This window comes from Podarcis vaucheri (genome assembly GCF_965113315.1).
Source record: "Podarcis vaucheri genome assembly, chromosome: 3".
Taxonomy (NCBI): Eukaryota; Metazoa; Chordata; class Lepidosauria; order Squamata; family Lacertidae; genus Podarcis; species Podarcis vaucheri.
The window spans coordinates 97714849-97737035 of NC_138761.1; the positions used below are offsets into that span (position 1 = coordinate 97714849).

The 22187-nt window shown below is 43.8% G+C and overlaps 1 protein-coding gene and 1 long non-coding RNA gene across 2 annotated transcripts in view; one reads left to right on the plus strand and one right to left on the minus strand.

Annotated features, from left to right (window-relative positions):
• Nucleotides 1-651: 651 nt before the first annotated feature.
• The window catches only part of LOC309528344, a 1081412-nt gene continuing 1059876 nt past the window's right edge, over nucleotides 652-22187 (plus strand). The window contains exon 1 of the long non-coding RNA XR_014217689.1: nucleotides 652-1195. This is a non-coding gene — a long non-coding RNA (uncharacterized lncRNA). The remainder of the gene's footprint in view (nucleotides 1196-22187) is intronic.
• The window catches only part of RNF144A (ring finger protein 144A), a 56694-nt gene continuing 37495 nt past the window's right edge, over nucleotides 2989-22187 (minus strand). Inside the window, exons 2-8 of the mRNA XM_082215646.1 lie at nucleotides 20652-20797; nucleotides 11915-12019; nucleotides 11656-11716; nucleotides 10696-10903; nucleotides 9112-9259; nucleotides 7177-7266; nucleotides 2989-5704 (exon numbers count right to left, since the gene is read on the minus strand). Coding sequence (XP_082071772.1) covers nucleotides 5573-5704; nucleotides 7177-7266; nucleotides 9112-9259; nucleotides 10696-10903; nucleotides 11656-11716; nucleotides 11915-12019; nucleotides 20652-20786 — 879 coding nt within the window. The 5' untranslated portion in view covers nucleotides 20787-20797 and the 3' untranslated portion in view covers nucleotides 2989-5572. The remainder of the gene's footprint in view (nucleotides 5705-7176; nucleotides 7267-9111; nucleotides 9260-10695; nucleotides 10904-11655; nucleotides 11717-11914; nucleotides 12020-20651; nucleotides 20798-22187) is intronic.

The following is a 22187-nucleotide window of genomic DNA, read 5'->3' on the forward strand; positions in this document are numbered from 1 at the left end:
TGGGGAGGGGGCAAGCAGGCCCTGCTTACAGGGAAGGGGTTAGTTTGGGACAAAATATCATTGGAAACACCCAAGGCTTTTAAGTTTAAACCCGGCCTTTTGACAGCCGCAGGACTGTGAACAGGCTTGACATTGAAATATTATTATTTCTTCACCATCTTGAGATGGTTGGGTTATGTGGAGCAGAAGTAGCAAGTAGGATGTTAGTGAAACATTGGGCAAGATTGAAATCTTGTCACTCTGATATAGGTTGACTGGGAACAACAGAAAGGACTTGTTGCCACCAGAATCTCCATCAGCTAAAGTTGCTGATAGAGATTCCGGTGGCTGAATCTCTATCATTGCTCAGTTCCATGGTGGATGGTTCTTTGTACTGTTCTTGCAAGCAGCCAGCCAGATGAAGCACATATTGCATGTGATGGAAGAAAATAGTTTAGCTGAAACAAACCAGTAGCCCCTGTGGCTTATTGCTGACCAGGATGCAAATCTTAAATGTGTTTTTTTCCCTTGCAGTTGAAAACATCCAATACATAGCCCTGAAAAAATAATCACTTTGTGTTGACTTCTCATTGAGAACAAGCCCATGAGAAGGCTATTATGCTGAGAGGGAAGGGGGGAATAAACAAACAAACTTCTGACAGGAGACAGGTTCATTTAAAATATCTATTGAAATTACAAATAAAACTCTTCAATATGATTCGAAGTACAAAACAACATTCAAAGGCATTCAACAGCTCTTTTATACATCACAGTGTTAGTGGCACGAAATGTAGTTACATTTCAAATACAGAAAACAAAAATTAAATTCTTTTTACACTAGTCAAATACATCATTTATACATATGCATGACTCCTCCGTGCTTCTCTACACAAGGTTAAAAATACATCCATGGTAAAATGAGTAAGGGAGGGATTTGTTTATGGGGCACATACCTATACCTGTACCAAAGGTTCCTCATCTTTGTTAAGAAAGATACACACATTAACAAAGCCAGAACCATCATGGGGCTTTAAACACAAATGGCAGGCGTTTACTTTATGGAAGAGTATTAGTAAGTAAGCATGATTACAAGCTGTTTGGAAATCCCTAATGCCATCACCATCAACTAAATCCATTAATGTCCACCTTCAGTAGAGTCCCTGGGAGAAATCTCTTTGTAAAGCTAACCAGGCCAAAGAGCTTTGATAAGGTAAAGGTAAAGGGACCCCTGACCATTAGCTCCAGTCGTGACCGACTTTGGGGTTGCGGCGCTCATCTTGCTTTACTGGCAGAGGGAGCCAGCATACAGCTTCCGGGTCATGTGACCAGCATGACTAAGCCGCTTCTGGTGAACCAGAGCAGCGCATGGAAACGCCGTTTACCTTCCCGCCGGAGCAGTACCTATTTATCTACTTGCACTTTGACGGGCTTTCGAACTGCTAGGTTGGCAGGAGCAGGGACCGAGCAATGGGAGCTCACCCCGTCGCAGGGATTCGAACCGCCGACCTTCTGATCGGCAAGTCCTAGGCTCTGTGGTTTAACCCACAGCGCCACCCGCGTCCCTCAAGAGCTTTGATACACACACACAAAACCAGAGATGAGTTCCATGGGTTGGCTCTGTCCTGCATTCCCTCACCCTTTTTTCTTGTTCAACTTAAGACTTTTTTCAACATTATTTTTGGAATTTGCTGCAGTTTTCATTTCACTTTTTTTTGTACCACCCTCTCTCCTACAGGTTACTTAAATTGAAGTATGGATAAAAAAAAAGGCCTTCAAAGGATCTTAGTGCAGTCATAGCATTGCCTCAGGTGGACTTTTTAAAAAAAGAGAGAAATCAACAAGCATGTATATGCACTCATGTTCATTAAAAACAAATGAGCAGGAACTGAAAACTGTGACGCATTGTGTGCATGTATAGCAGCATGAACAAAGTCTGAAAATCAAAAATGGAACAATGATGGATTCCTAATGCATTGGTGTGATATTGCAAAGAAGATCAAGTAATTCAAAACCCCAAACCCATAGAGGAAGCAGCTCTAGGAAATAAACTATTACTTTCTCTCCCAGCCAAATATTTACAATTGCAAACAAGTATTTGTATGTATATATTTCTTAACATGGTTCATATGTCCAAAATTTCTGTCGCTCTGCTTCAGATAAAAAGATATTGTGCTAACTACACTAGACCATTCATTGCATACGAAGAATTGGTCTAAATAGTTCTGATTTATTTATTTTTTTGCAGCCCAAAGGTACACAGAATAAAACATTATCTAAAACACTGCCATGCCCAACACTAGAAAAATGGTGACTTTGTAGGATACAAGGGTTGAAGGTGAAGACAACTAGAATTGTACCCCAAGCGCTTCCCAGAGAAGCTTGAAAGACACAAGACTCCTGCAAAATGAGGTTTGTTTATAGGTGGGTGAGGAAAGATGCAGTCAAAATGACTTGTCCCACATGGGTGAAGCTCAATTTGGCATACACTGGAGTTTGGTCTAAAGTTTAGGGACCAGGTGTAGCAGAACATTTTGCTAGTTGCTGCTCTCATTTTAGCATGTGTAGAAGTATAACCCAGGTCAGCTGGTAGGGGTTGGAATGTCCTAGGTCATGGAATGAGCTTTACATCAGTATTGTCCAAAAGAAAACACATTATGTCCATTAAAAAGGGATTTAAGGCAATGCACTAAAAGCAGCAACAGTACAGAAATAAAATACAAGTGATACCAGGAGATGAGGTCCACCCTTCATTAGAATGAGAATAAAAATGTTAATATCTGATGTTCCTCTAAAGAGGCTTGAAATTTAAAGTTTAAATAAGTTCATGTTATATCACTCACACACACCCATTTCAAAGAAATACTGACAGTCAAAATATGTGATTCCCAACAAATGGCAACTACTTGATTCTAAGCAAGGACCCAAACTTAAAACACAGTGTGATGTGTCTGATATGCAGGATGCAAAAGCGATTTCAGTGTCTGGTTTAATGTTAAAGGAGGTTCCCCCCCCCCCTCATCGAAGTATTCTTTGAGGATGTGATATGTTAGGAACAGCATGGCTTCCAAAGACGGAGGCTGCAACCTGAAGGCAAGTAAAGAAGTGTGCCTCTAATGCCATTTTGCTTCTAGTGTGATGCAACTTTAGATTTTTTTGTTGTCTGACGGCATCAGATGGATGGTTGAACCTCTGGAGGCTCTGTACTCACCCACATGCAAGCACACACAAAACAAAGTCGCAGTCAGCAACCTGAGGTAACCAGAGAGAACAAAAGCGAGTGCCCACCTTAACAGGTCTCTTCCACTTTTCACAGATGCTCACTGCCTCAGCTCCATCGTTATTTGAAAAGGTGAGAAATGGGAGAGCCAGGCAGTGAATTTGTTAACTTCGTAAGCTAAATAGCTGAAAACACAGCAGAGGACTAAGTGTTTCCATACCTAACAGCCTGTGCAACTTGACAGGAGCAGGCAAACCACCCTCACTTGATGTCTGAGGGGGTACCTTCACAGCAACGTATGATGCTGTTGGTTGGGCGAATTAGTATATAAAACAAGGTAGGTCCAAAGATAGACAGAACAGGTTCCTTTCCCTCCTGCAATCAATGGATCGATTATTTGGCATGTGGGGAACAGCATGAACCAGGTGTACATTAGATTCACAAGCTACCTGCCCAATCCCCACTGCTGTGTACTTAATGCCTGGAAATTTTTGGTTGTCACCTACCTGAGATGTAGGCCTAGCTCCTGTTCACTGTCATTGCACAGGCATCAAAAGATTTCCCACTGTCTTCATTCTTCGGGATCACGTTTCATTTTGATTATATACTACATTTTCAACTTATACTTTTTCCTACTATGGAAACTTATGTGCTTTTAGGAGAGTTTGTTTATAGTTCTCACCCATAGCAGCACGGAAGAATCACATAGAGTAGCCTATCGATATAGTAAGTTGATGTCCACATCATTCTCCTTCAGGATAATGGCAGCACCTCAATTTAGGCAAGACCCGGGACAACAAACAGAGCAGCAAAATGATAAACAAAGAAAAACGAAGGCGGGGAGAGAGGGCTGCTTAGAAACAAACAGAACTAAATGTTTGTTGTCACAGTATCATACAGCACGAGATATAACAGTTTTAAAAATGGACCGGAAAACCTATCAGTCTCAACGGACTCTTTATATTATTACAACTGCGGGCGCTTGCATTAATTAAAGAAACGTGAAAACAAAGCAAACTCAAGAGAGCCTAAAAATCTGCATACTCTATAGGGTGGAAAAGATTGTACAAATAAATTTACATCTCATGCACTGAGATGGATGTAAGGCTCAATACTACACTCTTTCCTTCTTCCCTCTTCATTCTATTCAGGAGAAGATCTATTTGGCTTAAAATGACATATAGGTACATAAAAAGATACCTGACCAGAGTTAGCCCTATTTATGCAACACGTAGCCACGTAACAGGTGAGAGAGATGTAGAAAAGAATGTCACAGACAGACTTTCAAAGAAAAGGAATACCAACATCTTTTTTTTAAAAAAGAGCCTTGATAATAATAGCAGGTCTGGGTTGTGTATCTCAGCCTCTATGGTTGGCAATTTCTTTTTCTTTTCCAAAGAACAAATGTGCATCCACACAAATAGTTCACGTTTCCCAAAATGTTAGGAGGCATCCTATTGAAAAGATATAGGCATAGGATGCCGTTTGTCAGGGGTGGCTAACCTTTTTTAATAGATGCATTCACACTTTGCTAACCCTCCATGCCAGCGGCGGGTACAACTCGCCCCCCCCCCCATACTCTCACATGCTCACGGACAACACACATACGCATGCAGATCAGCTGAGAAGCGGGGGCTACAGCTCAATCCTATCCAATTCCCCATTATGGGGAAAAGGGGATCTCTAGCTGGTGCTGGGGTGGGCAGAAAGGTTTCAATCCCCGTCCCCCAGGCTGTGTCTACTTTTTTAGTGTCACTACCAAATTTGGTGGCATGAGGGATGCAGAAACATTGGCTTGGAGGGCTGCATCAGCCCCCACCCTCAAACATTCCTGGCCTATACATACGTGACCAGACTGTTCTTATAATGTTGCATGGGAAACAGCTTCAGGGGTGTATGGATGCCCAATATTTTCCCAGGGCAAATATTAACAGAGACTTCAGTTTCATTAGACAAGATATTTAAAGTCACACTTTAAAATGGGCTGATATATATATATTTTTTAATGGTAAGCGATTCTTAAAACACACATGTCTAACACCTCAATTTGATGCAAATAGATATGCTGAACGGGCTTCGTTTCGACACCGTAGCGTCTCAGTTCCAAATCGGCCAACGTAGCCTTGCGTTACTGACACATGATGTTTCCGACGTCCCAGCTTGCTTCACGCTGGCCCCCCCCTAAAACACACCAGGATATGCCTTGCACTCTGTAAACCGACTTGCGGGCAAGGTCGCTGGGAATCGTGGCGCCTCCTGTCTCCTGCAACATTGGGAATCAGGGCGAGTAAGGCCAACGCAATGTCAAGTGCAAGAAGAGGGTGGGTGAGTAGGAAATGCACTGCGATGATGAGCCAGTCCCACTTTCACTCCACCTTAAGTCGGGAGGGGGTCGTCGTCTCCTTTACTACACTTGCACTTGCAGCAAAGCACGAATGGGGTAGCAAGCAGAAGGAAAGGGGAGGCCACTAACAGTAACAGACCAAACCCTGCAAAGATCCCCACGACCTGGATAAAAAAAGAAAAAGAAAGAAGATCACATATGCCAGCAGTTGTTCTCAAAAATCTGCTTGAAGGGGGACTGGGGGAGAGTCCTCCCCGCCCCCTTCCAAACTGTTCAGTGGCAAGGGGTTGCTTTACCGTTGCAACACACACACACACACAGAGAGAGAGAGAGAGAGAGAATAAAGGGCTGGCAACTGCAATTTCAACTGTTTTGCACCCCTGTCACCTGACTAATGAAAGGCCCTGAGCTTATCCATGGAATTACGCACTCCCCAGGGTAGCCTATGAGGAGGTATGGGATTCGGAAGGGTATTGTTCAATATGCACCTAAGGATTCAGTTTCATGGAGGATCAAAATCTCCAAATTGCTGACCTACTTGAAAAGTATGGTTCCAATGATTTATAAAATTGTCCAGCTAAAGAAAAGTACAACAGGTGCAGCCTTTAGCACCTGACATAATACATCCATTAACATAACTGTCTTAAGTTAAACAGGGATGATTTGGGTGGAGGGCTTTTCTTATGGAAAAAAAAGCCACTTTATAATAATCTCCCCCCCCCCCCCTTTCTGCTTCAGATTCAGATTACTTTGCTTTCTCTTTATTGGTCCTGAAAAAGTCAATTTGTTTGTGGCCAGCAGGTGGTACTGTTGAACAACATTCAAAATAAGGAATGGCATGCATTACTTACTGTATTATATAATAGTATATTTGGAGGTTTTCATTTCATTTCCCTTCTCCCCCCCCCAATAATTCCTCAAATATTTATATTTTTGTGGAGTGGGGAATTTATTATTGTGCTTATCGTGTGCTTCCCCCGTATCCCCTGAAAAATATGTCTGCTTCCCTCTCTGCAATCTCCTGCTATACATCATCTCTGAAGTGTAATTTTGGCATGAGCAACACAGCTCCCCATTGCAACAGCATGCCTGCTGTAGTAATAAAAGCTCAGTTGCTCTTTTAATATTATTCTTCCAAGGTTCTTCTATGTCAAAATAAACATGGTAGGTTTTAACGGCTATCAATCTGTCTTGTGGGCCACCTCGATCAAATTATGTCATCTTGGGTTTGTGGACTGATGTCTGTAAATCCTGCAACAGCTCTCAGGGTGTATTGTTTCTGCAGCAGCTACAGACCCACAGAAACTACAGAGAATAACTGACTGAGACGCAGTTTTACCTTACTCTCCACCTCACTGCAAGTTGGGTAACTGCCTCTATTTTCCTGGAATGTGACTCTGTAGTCTCTCCACCTTGAAGAGGAACTATTGTTTCTGCACCTCAGATCAGCTTTCATCAGCAATACTTGTATGTGAGGCAAGCCAGCTAACATTGCTTTTTAAAACCTTCCCATTTTCCTCATGCCATTTTCCCTCCTCTGACTCCCAATTCCCCACATTCACTTTTTTCATGAATAAGACGAAAATTGGGGGGGGGACGGGGACTAGAAGATATGCAAAGTCACATCGACACCTACCTGCGTTCTGTGCCAAATAACTGATGCCCTGGAATGACCAAGCTTATTTCGGCAAGGTCCCTTGTCATAATGTATAAGAAGGAAGTCATCCTGTAAAGTGTCAATAAAAGGAGAGGGGGAAATATGCATATATATTATTTCAGCCGTGGTTGAGAACTTCACTCTTGACAAGCAGTCAAAAGGTTACAAAACCTTTTGGTTACAAAACCTTTCCACTTAGCAGGTACGGTTGCAATTTCAGCTGAATTTTCGGAAACTACTCGAAGCACCCGTTGGGTTGAGCTATTTCAATTGCTTCTTGTTTTCAGCAAACAGCTGAAAGTCTGCAAATTTTGGTAATAAACCTGATTTGTGATTAATAACTTTGATTGGGAGTCCAATTGTGTACTCAGAAATAAGTCCTACTGGGTTTAGCAAGCAGAGCTTACTCCCAAGTAAATGTGCAGAAGACTGCAGTTCTAGGATCCTGCCACAGGCTAGAGAGAGAGAGGAGTGAATGGTACTTCTCCCTGTTTTTCCGCCACCACTCGCAGAGGTCAATTTTCATTTTTTTCCCTATCTACTTTTGGCACATCAGTCACATTTCACAATGCAATGGCAACGTCACAAGCTATGGATTCCGCTGCTGTGCCAACAGCAATGACATCACCGAGTTGGCTCCTTTGGAACAGGGAGCAGCTAACAGCCAGCATAAATGAGTCAGACCGTTCACCTCTATGGCATGGAGCGCAAAGTCAATATTAACCGCAGAAAGGGCCCCGTGGAACCCAATAACACATATTTCACAGAAATAGGCTAAAGTGGGCCATTGTGCAATCTACAAAATTGGCAGCAGCCCTTTCAGAGATGTGAGTTAATGCCAGGAAGAGTTTAAAAGACAAAAACAAAACAACTTAAAGAAAGACAAGAGAAGGAAAAGGTAATACAGTGGTACCTCGGGTTACAAACACCTCAGGTTACAAATGCTTCAGGTTACAAACTCCGCTAACCTGGAAGAGTTACCTCGAGTTGAGAACTTTGCCCCAGGATGAGAACGGAAATCGTGTGCAGCGGCAGCAAGAGGCCCAATTAGCAAAAGCACGCCTCTAGTTAAGAACAGTTTCAGGTTAAGAATGGACCTCCGGAACGAATTAAGTTTGTAACTAGAGGTACCACTGTATGCCCAAACTGAGATAGTACAAATAAGACCCCTTCTCCAGTTCTTCCCATTTCAGGGTTTGTTCTTGTGCTCTTTTTCTGCAGTTAAACCATGCCCAAAGTGCCATCATCGGTATAACAGTAAAACAATATTATGTAACAAAAAATGTAACCCTAACTTTTCAAAACAGTTCATTGCTTAAAAACAAAAAAGCACAAAAACTATACCAACAAAGTTTACAGCAGCAGAGAATCAACATTTAACATCCCGCATCGAAACATTCAGTATGAAAACTTAAGATTAAACAGCCCATCATATTAAGAATTCACAAAACCACCACCACCCAGAAACAGCCCTAAATTTAGCAACAAAAAATGTATCTGTAAAACAAAGCTAAATTTGCTTTCAACAGCAGCTAAGCCAAAGCCTAAACTCTGATATGGCCAAAGTAACTCCAACCTAAATGTCACTTCTGTCCCAGATGATGGGGCTTTTTATGCCATAAATATATACAAACTCTAATTTTTTGTAACAATGTTAGTTCATGCAATGGTATCTTGCTAATTGTTTGCTGCAGTACAGCTAAATGTATGTCACAGTCTGTATTTATGTCTCTGTATTTATGTCTACAGAGGCAACCTAACTTTCTGGGACTTGTAACATTTCAATGCTTCCCTTTACAGTTTTTGAATATTATATCAATGGACATTTTGAATGCTTTATTAACAGGAATTTAATACAGGGATAGAATCAAGGAATTTCATCTTCCAATCTTAAACTCAACTACGTATACTTACGTCAAGTGATTCCAAACAGTACCAGCAAAAGGCATGTTTACAGTTTTTGCACATCATTTGGGCACAGCCTTCGTCCCGTTCAATGTAAACTTTGCATTTCGGGCAGCGTTTGATGGGTGCATCATCTTCTTCCATTTTATAAGCAGAGCTGGAAGAGATGTTTTGGAAATTTTATGGGAGAAATGTGTCGCGAGTCCATGTTCCCGGCTTGGTAACACGATAAGTGTTGTTAATTAAAAAGGAGAATTTATTACAAAAACAAACAGATAGCTCCGGACAGCTCTAACAAAGCATCATCAATCAAGATGACCCTTCTGAAGACTCCTTCCGGTTTCTACAGAAGATATTGAACTTTCATACCTTGTCTCGTTTTGTTTCCTGTCTAGCAGCCCTCCCATTTGACGACTTTTAGGAGAGATTGGATCAGCTCCAATCTCTTCCCGTTCTGACAGACTGCTTCCGTCTCTGTTTGCAGCTGTTTGAGCTTTCTGAGAGCTTTGGCTGTGTTCCACCCCGCTCTGTCGTTTCCTTGGCAACCAACATTCCAATGTCCGGAAGAGTTACCCTTGTCTGCTGTGGTTTTTGCCCAGCCTAAGTACAATATGAGCCAGTGGTGGCCAAACTCAGCCCCTCCAGCTGTTTTTGGACTACAAATCCCATCACCCCTAGCTAATAGGACCAGCGGTCAGGGATGATGAGAACTGTATTCCACAAACAGCTGGAGGGCAGCGTTTGGCCACCACTGATCTAAGCCTCTCTGTTCCTGGCTGCTTTCTGCAGTTGGCTGCAAACCTTCGCTTGGAATTGGCTCATTCTTGACAAAATGCTCTTGGTTTTTAAAAACCGCATTTCTTAAAAACTCTGACCCTTTTGCAGACTGAAGCTATTGCTATGTCTGCATGGATTTGTCACACAGCCACAAGACCAAAGGCAGGTTTTCGTTTCTACACATCCTTCATCTTTATCATTCAGTTTTAATAGCTTCTACAAACCTCAAATAAGTCAGGTTGACTAACAATATATCTGCCAGTATTACTTGTATAAAATTGATTTGTATAAACCTAGGAACTGGGGGCGGGGAGCTAAGTTGTGCACACAATTATGGGCTCCTTCCAATGTTACTTGAGATGGTGGACAGCTCCATGACTTTTTTTCATGCTGATCAGCAGCATTAGAATTCCACAGGGAAACTGAGTAACACAGGTGTGCTGATAAAGCCATGGTATGGAATATTTCCATCAGAACATGGACTTCTTACCAAACAGCAGGGCATAGAGCCACAGTCCAAAAGGTAACCCACATTGACAAGGTGACATCCTAAAACTTCCGGAACCTTGAGGAATTCCTAGCATATACCTGGTTTCAGAAGTAGGGCAATCTATCTGCCAGAGTTGGGCTTTTTCTGCTTCAGTCTTGTGATGGGAGGGAGAAACGGCTTCAAATAACAGGTGAATAAGGAGACACCTGAGGCTATCACAATGAAAATCAGTCTTTTTAAAAACAAACAAACAAAAAACTGCTGAGCGAAGCTGTTAATGTGTTAAGAATTATGCCAACGTCAATTGGTAATGTACAGTTCTATACCTTGTTTCCCCTGGAAGGTAGCTGATTGGCATATTTTCTTGACAGCCTTGTCCCGGATGCCAATTGGATTTGCACGCCGAGCAAAATTCTATGTCGCAAGATTTGCATTGTACCAGCTGTGGGTTCTGGGGGCCTGATTCCTGAAGCTGACAAACCGCTTGGCAGGAAGAGGATGGGCACCAAGTCCGACAAGGATCCAAAAGCACTTCTGTGGGGGAAACAAACTGCAGTTGGGAAAAGGCCACAGCTCAGTGAAGGAGCATGTATATAATATGCTTTTGCCTGGGTTCAGTTCCACAGCATCTCAAGGTAGGGCTGGAAAATCCCTGTCCTTGGAAGACAATGGCTTGACTCAAGCATAAGGCAAAAGTTTTTAAGATGCAGAATTCTTCTTGAATCAAGCCACACACAGTGGAATGCCAATTCCTGATCATATCCAATATCTTATTCTTTGGTATGGCTGTGGAATATCAACGGGAAGCAGTAAGTTTAATAAATAAATAAATTTAAATACCATTTGTTTATAAAATGTTCCAAGTGATGTACAACCATATAACGAAGTCGTAAGAAAAATAAATAAGAACCTTGTTAAATAGTATCTGTAGCCTCATTAAAACAGAGTCTACAATAGGTGGTAACGAATGTAATCAAAATCAATAAATGCCTGGATGAACAGGTAAGTTTTTAACATCTGTTGGAAATACAATATTGACAGCACATTTTGAATTTCCGTGGGGAGCTATCCTGCGTGGTTAAAAAAAATAAAAATAAAGCGCCTCTTCCTCATGGTTTGGAAATGTATTTTCCACACACGAGATTGAATCCAATGTTAGTCATGCTCAGAGATGACCCTTTGAAGTTAATGAACATGGGCACATTATTTTCAGTGGGTCTACTGTGAGTGGAATTTAGTTGGCTACAACCCCCAGTTTAGGGCCACCTGGGATGTCTGCTGTATACCTCTTTCAAACTGTAGCTTCTTATACTTCTGCATGATTTCTGATGCAACCATACACTCAATCTGTTTTAAAGAGAGAGAGAACGAGAGAGAGAGAGAGATACAAGCATCCGATTAATGATAGCGATAACTAAAGGGATAACAGGCAAAGATAGACAATGAGCTTGGAGCAGAAGTTACATAACGGCAACACGCACAAATATCTGCAATAACAACTGAGCTGAACTTTTACGTAAGACAAATTCGTGTCAGGAAACGTACTTCATTTTCTTGAAGATGACCTCGCTTCGGGCAGGAGGCATCAGGGCAGCTAATGGCTGTTTCTAAGCCTTCCTTGATCAAAATCTCCACATACTGTTTCAGGCACTGTAAGAAAGTCAGACCCAGTGGCTGTCAATATTATTCACCATTGAAATATATGCTTCAACAATAACAGTTGGTCTGTCATCCAAAAGGTGCAAATCCCGATGGGTCTACTCACGTGAGCAGCGTTATTTCAGATCTTCCTCGAGCGTTTTTCACGCTATTAATCTTCCTTCTCCAATACCAGGCTGCTCACCAAAGAAGACCCCCGCCTCTGCTCCCCAGTTTGAATGTCTATTTGTACTCATTGGACGGCTCCTACAAAACCTGACCTACCCATGGCCCGGTTGAGATGCTATGGCTGACCCCAGTTTCGATGACAAGCATGCAGTGGGGAAATCATGTGCCTTTCCTCTGCACATGTCCAGGCTGGTAATATATTGGATGTAAACAATCATGTGGTTGGTTAGACTCCAACTTCCTGGACACCAGCTGGGAAACTATGAATAGTTTATTTAGAGCTTGGTTTGCCATGTGAGGATTGGCCAACCCTTCATCTTAACAGGAAAGCCAACCTTCATTTGGTGAACAAGTCACTAGCCTATTAGAGTAAGCAGTGTTCTGTGTTTAGGGAAGCTTTTAATGTTTGATGTATTACGGTATTTTTATATTTTTCTGGAAGCCCCCCAGAGTGGCTGGGGAAGCCCAGCCAGATGGGCGGGGTATAAATAATAAATTATTATTGTTGTTGTTGTTAATGCCCTCCTGCACATCCTTGGTTCAGGGTAAACCACAGTTTGCTGTTACCTTCATGACAGACCAGTAACTATGGTTGTAACTGGATATAGTTTGCTTCCAAACCAGAATCAGAACCATGGTTTGAAGTGCTTTCCATTTCTGGTTTTGGGGAAAACAATGATGATTGGTTACCCGATTCAGACCTCATGTCAACCTAAAATTAATTTATGAGGCTAAAAGTGCATGATGGTCTTTCCTCCCCCACCCCCAGCATGCAAGTCTGATGTTCCTGATGACCAAGCTATAGTTTGACAGGAATGACTGAACCAGACTCAGACTTGACCAGACTCGAGAGAAGGTTGATGAGTTACAGAATCAGACACCAGGGATCCAAAGGGCTATTTTGGGATAGCCCAAGGGCTACAGCTCAGCTCGCCCAGTGGGATGTGCTGAACTCTTTCCCTTTCAACAGCAGCCTGCCACATGACAACTGTGGCGTGGGGGCTGCTATGGACTAAGTTCATTCATACAATCCTTGGAACTCTTTGTACACTTCTATGGTCCCTTCCCAGCACGCAGGGCCTATTGACAGTTACATTTAAAACCAAGTTTGCGGCAGCTTCCTTTTCTAAGACCGGTAACATGTTTTCATCTTTCGTGGTATGAACTGTGGATTCCCACCGCTCTTTCCACAATGCTCTTAGCAACTACCAAGCTGTTCCCATCTTCAAGGATACAATACTAGAGCATTTTGCTATAATCGTTTTCTTTATATAGCTGTTTCCACCCACGGTGCTTTACATAAACGAACCCATGCTTTTTAAAACACACACACATATATGCATGCTCAGGCAGCCTCCATTCACACCAGCAGATACCCGCCCACCCCCCAGTTGCCATAGCTTTCTTTCATATGACGTTTATTAGGTTTTAAGTGAGAATCCAGGTTTTGGGAGATTAATGGTTGCAGAAAAAATGGAAAGCCTATAGCTTTGTGTTCTGCTCACACTCAGCCTCTCTCGATGGGAGGGAATGGGTGCGCTGAATGGGACTGTAAGCAAAACTTGTACACATTTGTACACATGTGGCAACCTGGTGCTGTGCTCCAGGAAGGCCAACTTCCTTCTCTTTCTCCCATGCTCCCAATGGCTAAGAACTGCAGACTCTATAAAGAGAATGGAGTGGTGGGAATAAGAGGCACAGCTAGGCAGGAGAGGCACAGGTAGGCAGGTGGTCATTTCAATTTCACTTTGGCTTCAGGGGAGGGAACGAAGGCAGTGTCTCCCAAACTTGTGCCTCTAGGTGTTTCTGGACTACAGTTCCCAACATCCCTGACCACGGGTTCTATTAGATAGATATCTTTCCTCCCAAGACACCCTAAAGCAGAACGGGCCTATTTCGTAGTCTGTTCAGGTGACTGGATCTGCTCTGAGGGATTCCAGTCCTATTACAAATTACTAAATGAGACTAGGCTCTCCCATCCGCTTTCACAGAAAGCACTGCTCATTTGATGGTCCCTCTTCTTCCTCCAATGAGACGTACAGTGACCCGGGAAAGGGTATTCTCAGTGTTAAGTTGTGGGTGAACATATCAGACGACACAGCGATTCTCCAAACAGCTCTTGTTTATTCACAGATCAGAACAGAACTGAACTGAAGGGTTCAGCCAACCTGCTTATATAGAGTTCCAGTACAACATAACTGTAACAACTTTCTGTAACTATCCAATCACTGAACGTCACTTTCGAACCCTTATTTGCATATGTGGACCTGAACTATCTACAGTATCCCCCTGCTGGCCCAGGGTGAGAACTTCAGTACATAACACTCAGGCACCTCAACTTCCCTCGCAAACCCAAACAATGCCAACTCTTAAGTTGCTGGCATCAATTAAACACTTATTTATTTGCACAGCCCTGTGGGTGATTTATTGGCCTCTATGCCTGCTGCTGTGTAGTTTATTTATCTTGCTGCTATTTTATATTTTTAGAGTTTGTTGATGTGTTCCCTGCGGGTTGGGTTGTTGGGTTAGGTATTTTACTGGCAACCCACTGTGGGATCATCTTGCATGCTGAACAGCGGGATATAAATATTCGGATCGAACAAAGAAACACACACACACACACACACACACACACACACAAATTGCCTTGTGTAAGCAGAGCAGCCTTCTGCAGCGAAATAAATATGGGCAGGTGAACTCTGTGCACATCACAGCTCTGTGCGCTCACAGAAGATCACAGAAAGAAGCACATCTTTCTTCAACAGGCGCACCATTAATGATCATCAGCCACACACCACACAGTACTGGGACCCGGCTGGGCAGGGACAGTGAGATTTCCGACACGGCGCTGTAAGTGCGATCAAGAATGCTACCCCACTTGCACATGAGAAATGTGTATTAAAATGAGACTGCGTGCATATCTGATGACAACATTTAGCCCTCAGAGAGCCACATCTAGAGATGAGTATACTTTGTGAATGATTCATTTAAAACAAAAGGGCTTCTTCCCACCAAGGCTAGCTGGAATTTTATTTTATTTTCCGAACATCTTCCAAACAAAAGAGGATACAGAAGATCCCCTTGTGATACATGGCAGGCAGTCCAGTTGTGTTAATACAGGTCTACCCATGCATTATTCTGAGATCTACAAGTAGGTATACAAATTTAACAAATGAATAACAACAACAACCCTGGTTCATTCCCACTATAACCAGGTTTGTTTGTGTTTTTAGTGCAGAGATAAACTGCTAAGTGGGCAAGGATGGCAGCTGTGTCACAACGCATAACACAATGAGCTGTTGCTACACATAAACAGCCAGAGGTTGAATGCTTGTACGGTGGCGTACAACACATCCATGCATCAAAGCTAGCAATATATAGTACAAGAAATGCAAAACCCATGCTTTGCACTGATGAAACACACCACTCATGAGCTCTCATAACCAGAATAATTACTTGATAATTCATTTGGGCTAAAGCATTTTTATATAAAGATGATATATGTCGCTGAGGGCTGTTTTATCTCTGTCACAAATAACATCTCTTTTACTGTTGTTGCGCAGAATATTGCACAGCAGATGTTCACATTGCTTAGCACCCCTTTACACTTTTTTTTTGGAGGGGTGTCCACTTAGTGCCGATGTTTTTTCCAATCCTCTCTGCTTGGGGCAGGGAAAGAGGGCACCCTTGTCTCTATTGCCAAAGTAACTAGGACATCATTTGAGCATGTAACTCCAATCCCAGTGCAACTGCTGATTAGTTTCCGGGCCCACTTCAAAGTGCTGGTGTTGACCTATAAAGCCTTACACAGCTCAGGACCTCAATACCTTAAGGATCACCTCTCCCCACACAGACCCAGCCTGCTTGTCATCTGAGGCCCTTCTCTATGTCCCCCATCCCAGATAGGTTCGGAGGGTGGCAACAAGAGAGTGGGCCTTTTCTGTGGTGGCTCCCTGATTGTGGAATGCTCTCCCCAGAGAGGCTCGCCTGACGCCATCATTACATGTCTTTAAGTGCCAGGCAAAAACATTCCTCTTTACCCAGGCCTATGGCTATTAAATAATCTATGGCCTGTGAAAGTGGGGGGCGGGGCTGATATTATGATGACTATTTTATTATTGGGCTGTCTGTCAGTATGCTTTTTATTATGTTTTTATCATCGATGTTCTGTAATGTGTTTTTAATGCTGTACACTGCCAGGTATCTTTTGATAAAGGGTGGTGTATAAACTGCAGCAGCAGCAATAACGATAATAATTCTCTTGCATGAGTACAGAGGAACAACATCCATATATGGGTGTCATTGCTCATACCTCTTCCAAATGCAAGGGAGCAGGGGACCAGTTCATTCATGGAGTCAGTGTGGTGTAGTGATTAAGAGTGGTGGACTCGTAATCTGGTGAACCGGGTTCGCTTCCCTGCTCCTCCACATGCAGCTGCTGGGTGCCCTTGGGCTAGTCACGTTTCTCTGAAGTCTCTCAGCCTCACTCACCTCACAGTGTTTGTTGTGGGGGAGGAAGGGAAAGGAGTTTGTGAGCCGCTTTGAGACTCCTTCGGGTAGTGATAAAGCGGGATATCAAATCCAAACTCTTCTTCTTCTTCTTCATGGGAAGCTGCCTTGTACTAAAGAGACCTTTGTCTCTCTAGCTCCATATTATCTGCAATGTTCTCTCTAGTGCCATATTGTCTACAATGACTGGCAGTGGTTCTCTAGCCCTTCCTGGAGATGCCAGGGATTGAATCTAGAGCCTTCTGCATGCAAAGCAAGTGCTCTACTGCTGAGCTACAGCCCTTCTGTGAACAGGAGCTCCTGCCCTCTTCTACCTGCCTCTTTGCAAACTCGTTTCAACTGCACTTATTCTACAAGCAAGGCTGGCCAACTATGCCAGGGCCAGCACTATGTGTGTGGTTTTTTTCCTCTGCACCAGAAGATAACAGGCAGCTTGACAACCTTGGAAAGCTCTTCCCACCCACACAGCGGTGAAATGTGGGCTGAGGAAAGGGTCCGTTTCTACAACCTTCGTACTGCGCTAATCCTGCTCGGCTGGCAAGTAATTCCCCTGCAAAGCATCAGTGCATTTTTAATCACGGCTGTGGCTTATACAAGGCCTCAGATGGAGCTGAGAGGGATGCTTCCTTAAAAAAGGACACAGGGCTACATGTTTGCTGGAGAACATGTCAAAGGGCACTGGCAGCAGATGCTCTCGCAAAGCTGCTCCGAGAGAGAGCACAGTGCGGGCTACCCGTTAAAAGAAGCTGGGATAAGCATGACTAGGGGAAGTGACTGGCTGCAGACGGTGAGATTAATAGCCGAGAAACTGGAATATATTCTAGGAAAGCAGTTTCAGAAATTGTCGCCAAAAGGATTAATTAGCAGTACTCTTAGGTGCTTCTCAGCTCGTGAACTGTGTTTTAATTTAAAGATGGTTTGATTCCCCAACAGCCACTCACCCTCACATAATTATCAATCAGGGAGAGGCATGGGTGCGGGACACAACAAGGAAACACAAACCCTTGTTAAGTGCTCAAACATACACACCGGGAATCTCTTGCTATCGCTTAGCGGCGATTGGGTTGGTTTGTAATAGAAACTGTTCCAAAATGTAACATTGTGAATTAAGTTAACCGATCTATTCCCCCCCCCAAAACCCCCCCCCCCGAAAACATTATGCTAATGTGTCAAGGAGATTATCCTTTATGAGCTCCTTTCCAGCAACACTTCAGGGGTTGCCAATGTAGTAAGGGCCATTCAGTTATATAATGATCCTTTACTAGTGCAGACTAAAACGGCGTAGGATGTGTACTTCGTTCCGACTATGTAGTTCTGAAAGATCTCTGTGTGGCTCTTTTCCCATTCATTTTTCCACCCACAAAAATGAAAGAGATCTTCCAGCAGTTCCTACCAATGTACTGAACTGTAATAAATGGCAGATCTCTTAACAGCTGCATTTAGTCCTCCCCAGTTTAAGGGAGCTGCTCAGAGCTGCAATTCTATAAAAAAAAGTTTGAAGTAAAGCCAAACCCAGTGATTTCAACAACAACAAAGAGTCTAGAACAGTCAAGTTTGTACCTAGGCTCAATCGCTCCTAGGAACCCTGCCTTAAAGGGCCCTTGCCATCATTCCCTTTATTTACAACATTCAGGCTTTCAGTACCATTGTTTACGTAGCCAAAATGCTCCTATGCACACACAAAAGGGAGATGTCAGCCAGCTTGGGGGAACCCAGAGGTTTATGGAAGTACAATGCAAGCTTCAAATAAAGTGGGAGGGAAGGGGGAGAGAAGAGAACCTCAAAAACAGCCAAATGTGGAATGAGTGTAGCCGCAGAATTGTTGACTATCCGGATAGTTACAAATCAGGCAATGGGAAACCTGAGCAGGGCAGCGCTCCAGGCCTCTCTGACTGGCTTTCAGAACTCTCCGCAGCCACCTCTTGTCTCCAGGCCACACCGCTCACCAACCCTGCTTCGCCTCCTCCTGGAGCTAGAATGTGTCTGTGAACTGAGAATAGGCCTTGCTTGCTAAGGGAGCGCTGCGTGAGTCAATTAACAGTTGCTGCTCTGCTCTCGTTTGCTCCCTCCCCTGCCCCTTGGAAGGTTACTCAGAACGGAACATGGCACTGAAAAAGATTCCCCAACCTTGCTTTAGCAAAAGGACTGTGTGGACAGTGCTGTCTTTCAGGCTGAAAACCAAAGTGTGGGGCAAGTCACGCTGCCAGTCGTGGATTTGAAAAGCTTGGAACAGGTACCTCGAACAGCCACAACTAAGTGGGTAAGCAGGAAAAGGCGCACCACGGGGAGGTCCAGAAAATAGTTAAACTTTGCCAGTTACCTGCTCTATAAGGGATGATTGCTGCTTGTCACCAGCAATTTGTATGCGTGCACAAATTCCTGCTGCAACTAGCAGTAGAGAGCACAAAACTGCAAACTAAGGGTTTTGTTGCTGTTGTGAAACTTTGCATAATTGAGCTAGATGCTCTGGTGCTAAAATGTTGCTTTTTGGTGAATGAAATATAGGACAGTGGTACCTTGGGTTACATACGCTTCAGGTTACAGACTCCGCTAACCCAGAAATAGTACCTCAGGTTAAGAACTTTGCTTCAGGATGAGAACAGAAATCGTGTGGCGGCAGCGGGAGGCCTCATTAGCTAAAGTGGTACCTCAGGTTAAGAACAGTTTCAGGTTAAGAATGGACCTCCAGAATGAATTAACTTCTTAACCCGAGGTACCACTGTATATGCAAGTGTGAGGGAACTACGTCACTGCCCAGGGAACACGGAGTTGCCCTTAAGCCTTCCTGTGCTGCAAAGTACAGTGCCTGAAGGAAATAGAGAGTCCCCATCACCTGGGCAAGAAGAATGAAGCTGCAGAAGAATGAAGCTGAAAGTCATTTGGGTTGCATTTTTTGCTTAAGCCAAGGGAGGAGTTTTGCACCCTCTACCCACCCCCAGAATCTCCGAAGAATTTTCTGCTTGGCTGTTGCTTAGACTCAGTCCTATTAATTTCTTTTTTAAGGGGGAAAAACCTGTAGAAGTGGGTGGTGTTCTTTGACTGAAACTAGTCTTCTTCCTTGCTACCCTTCTAGACCCGACCCGGCCCTCCCTGTGTAAATACATACTGAAGCTACTTTAGGCTTTTGTTTTTAACTGGAGATGGATGAAGTTCGACGCCCACTCGCTTCCCGCCCATGCCATTCTCAATACACTTATGACCTTAACCAGATGGCTCTTTCTTTTCTGTGGCACGCTGCTTTTCAAAACCCAGACGTCAAAAGCTCCACACAGCCGTTTAGGAGATTGCTCTTTAGCTTCTCTGTTTGAAATGTCGCTGATGTAGCACAAAGACACCCTCCTCACACACACACACACAAACACACACATTCCATCCCCCTCTTTCTTTCAGATGTGCTTTTTTATGAAGAAAGGCACACAACTTAATAAACATAACCTCACAATCCGGTAACGGATCATAACGATATGGGTCTGAATAAGCCCCAGATGCCCGCTTATCCATAAATGGGCACAAAATTATCATTATAATATTTTTAACTCTCTGCAAAAGTGGCACCTATAAGGATTACCTCCATTTTATCCTCTCACAAGCGCTGCAAGTGAGATTAGGCCAAACGCCAGCGACTGAACCAGCAAGGTGCATCTTGGGAGCTTTGTCCAATAAACCTCACCACTTCCATCTTCCCTGAAGCAGCCCAGAATTTTCCCACAGTTCTGTATGTGTGGTATTAAGCACCAGGGTAATACAACAGGAGGTGTAAAAGCACCACAGCAACCCTGGGACTATGCCCGCACGCCTGCATTAACTATGTACGCATGTGCGGCACATACAACCCACAAATCCTCAAGCATAACTCTCGTTGGCTTTGCACAGATCTTGGCGGGTGTGGTGTGGACAACAGAACCGTTTCCAGCCAAGGCGCATACATTGTTTGAAGCTTACTAACCAAAGTACAGAAGATGCACTGGCATTGTGCGATTGTTGTCATCTGCTCCACTGGAAATTCTCCAAGGCAGAGTTTGCACGACACGAGAGGATCGAGCACCAAGTCCCAAGTAGGTCTGTATCTTGCTGTAGTCATTGCAGAATAATCTGAAATGAGAGAGAAGAGATGCTTCAGTGAAAGAAAGAAAGAAAGAAAGAAAGAAAGAAAGAAAGAAAGAAAGAGAACTTTATCAGACACCTGGTCCATCTTCTGCCGCCTGGCCTTGATGCAAAACTGAGTGTCAGGGAACTGCCATCAGCTCAGGGGCAAGAGGGGAAAAGCCGGATGGATTACAGAGAGCCCCCAAAGATCGTGGGAAGCAGCTCCTCCTCCGCGGAGGAGAGTAACCACGCCTCCAGTGGAGAGGAGCTTCAGGGCTCGGAGGAGGCGCGGCGGTACCAGGACACCTTGCCTGAGCAAAGCAGGGAGGAGAGAGGTCCTCCCTTACCTACGCCCTCCTTGCACAGTAGGCTTCCACGCCGAGAGGGGAGGAGCAGATTGGGCATCAAGAAACTACTCTGCTGGGGAAGGTTTAAGGACCGCCCACTCACAGCTTCTGCCAGTGAATGAGCCAGCCACGGGGGAGTAGCGCTCTGCACAGAGAAAGTTTATTTTGGCATCAAAAGCAAGGCTTCACAGCCGAGCAGGGAGGCATTTGCCTACTTGCTCTCGAGCAACCCCTTGGTACCCTAACACTGAGCATAGCCTTATTTTTCCCTCCCAAATGGGAAACGTGCATAGAAAGGGGACAGGCATGGCCACCCTACTTGACTGTGTGTTCTGCCCACAGTGTTTGCGCCACAGGTCAGTTTATCGCATCAGGCTATTTGTCACTTCCATCACAGCGCTAATGGGCTCAATCACTATTCCCGTTTCAAACTGCAGAGTGTAATGATGCATAGAGTGGACACTTAAGACATAATCTTGTTCAGGAGAAATGGTTTTATGTTATCACATAACTCATATGCACAGGCCAAAGAGGATGTTTATATTCAGCAATGGCCAGCCTTGCTGGCAAACGTACTGTAAACTGAGTCCAAGCTGTGGACTGTGCCATGCTAGTGAATCCTGATGAGAGAGAGAAAAGCAAGAAAAGATCAAGCAATCATATAAGGGGGTGGCGTCCCAGATCATTTCTTCTGAAAATCCACGGCATGAACTTTGCTCGCGGCGAGGGGATAGAAAAAGGTACTGAACAGGATATTAGCTCTAAATTATGTTGTCACAGAGATATAGTGGACTCAGAACAAAATATTTTCCTTGTGTGAAGTTCTAAGGGTGTGCAAGACTGTGTGAACCAGGCAGAAGGAGGAGGGTAGAGATATTTGTGTGTATATTAAACCACACTTTTTGTTGGTTTTGGTTTACTGGGATTCACTCCCCTCCCCCCCCCCCAATCAATCCAGGGCTGGTTTTAAAAAACGTTCATACAAATGTGTCTCTTAGAGATTTCCTGGAATATGTAGAAACCACTTTATTTTTAGATGGTTCCATGTT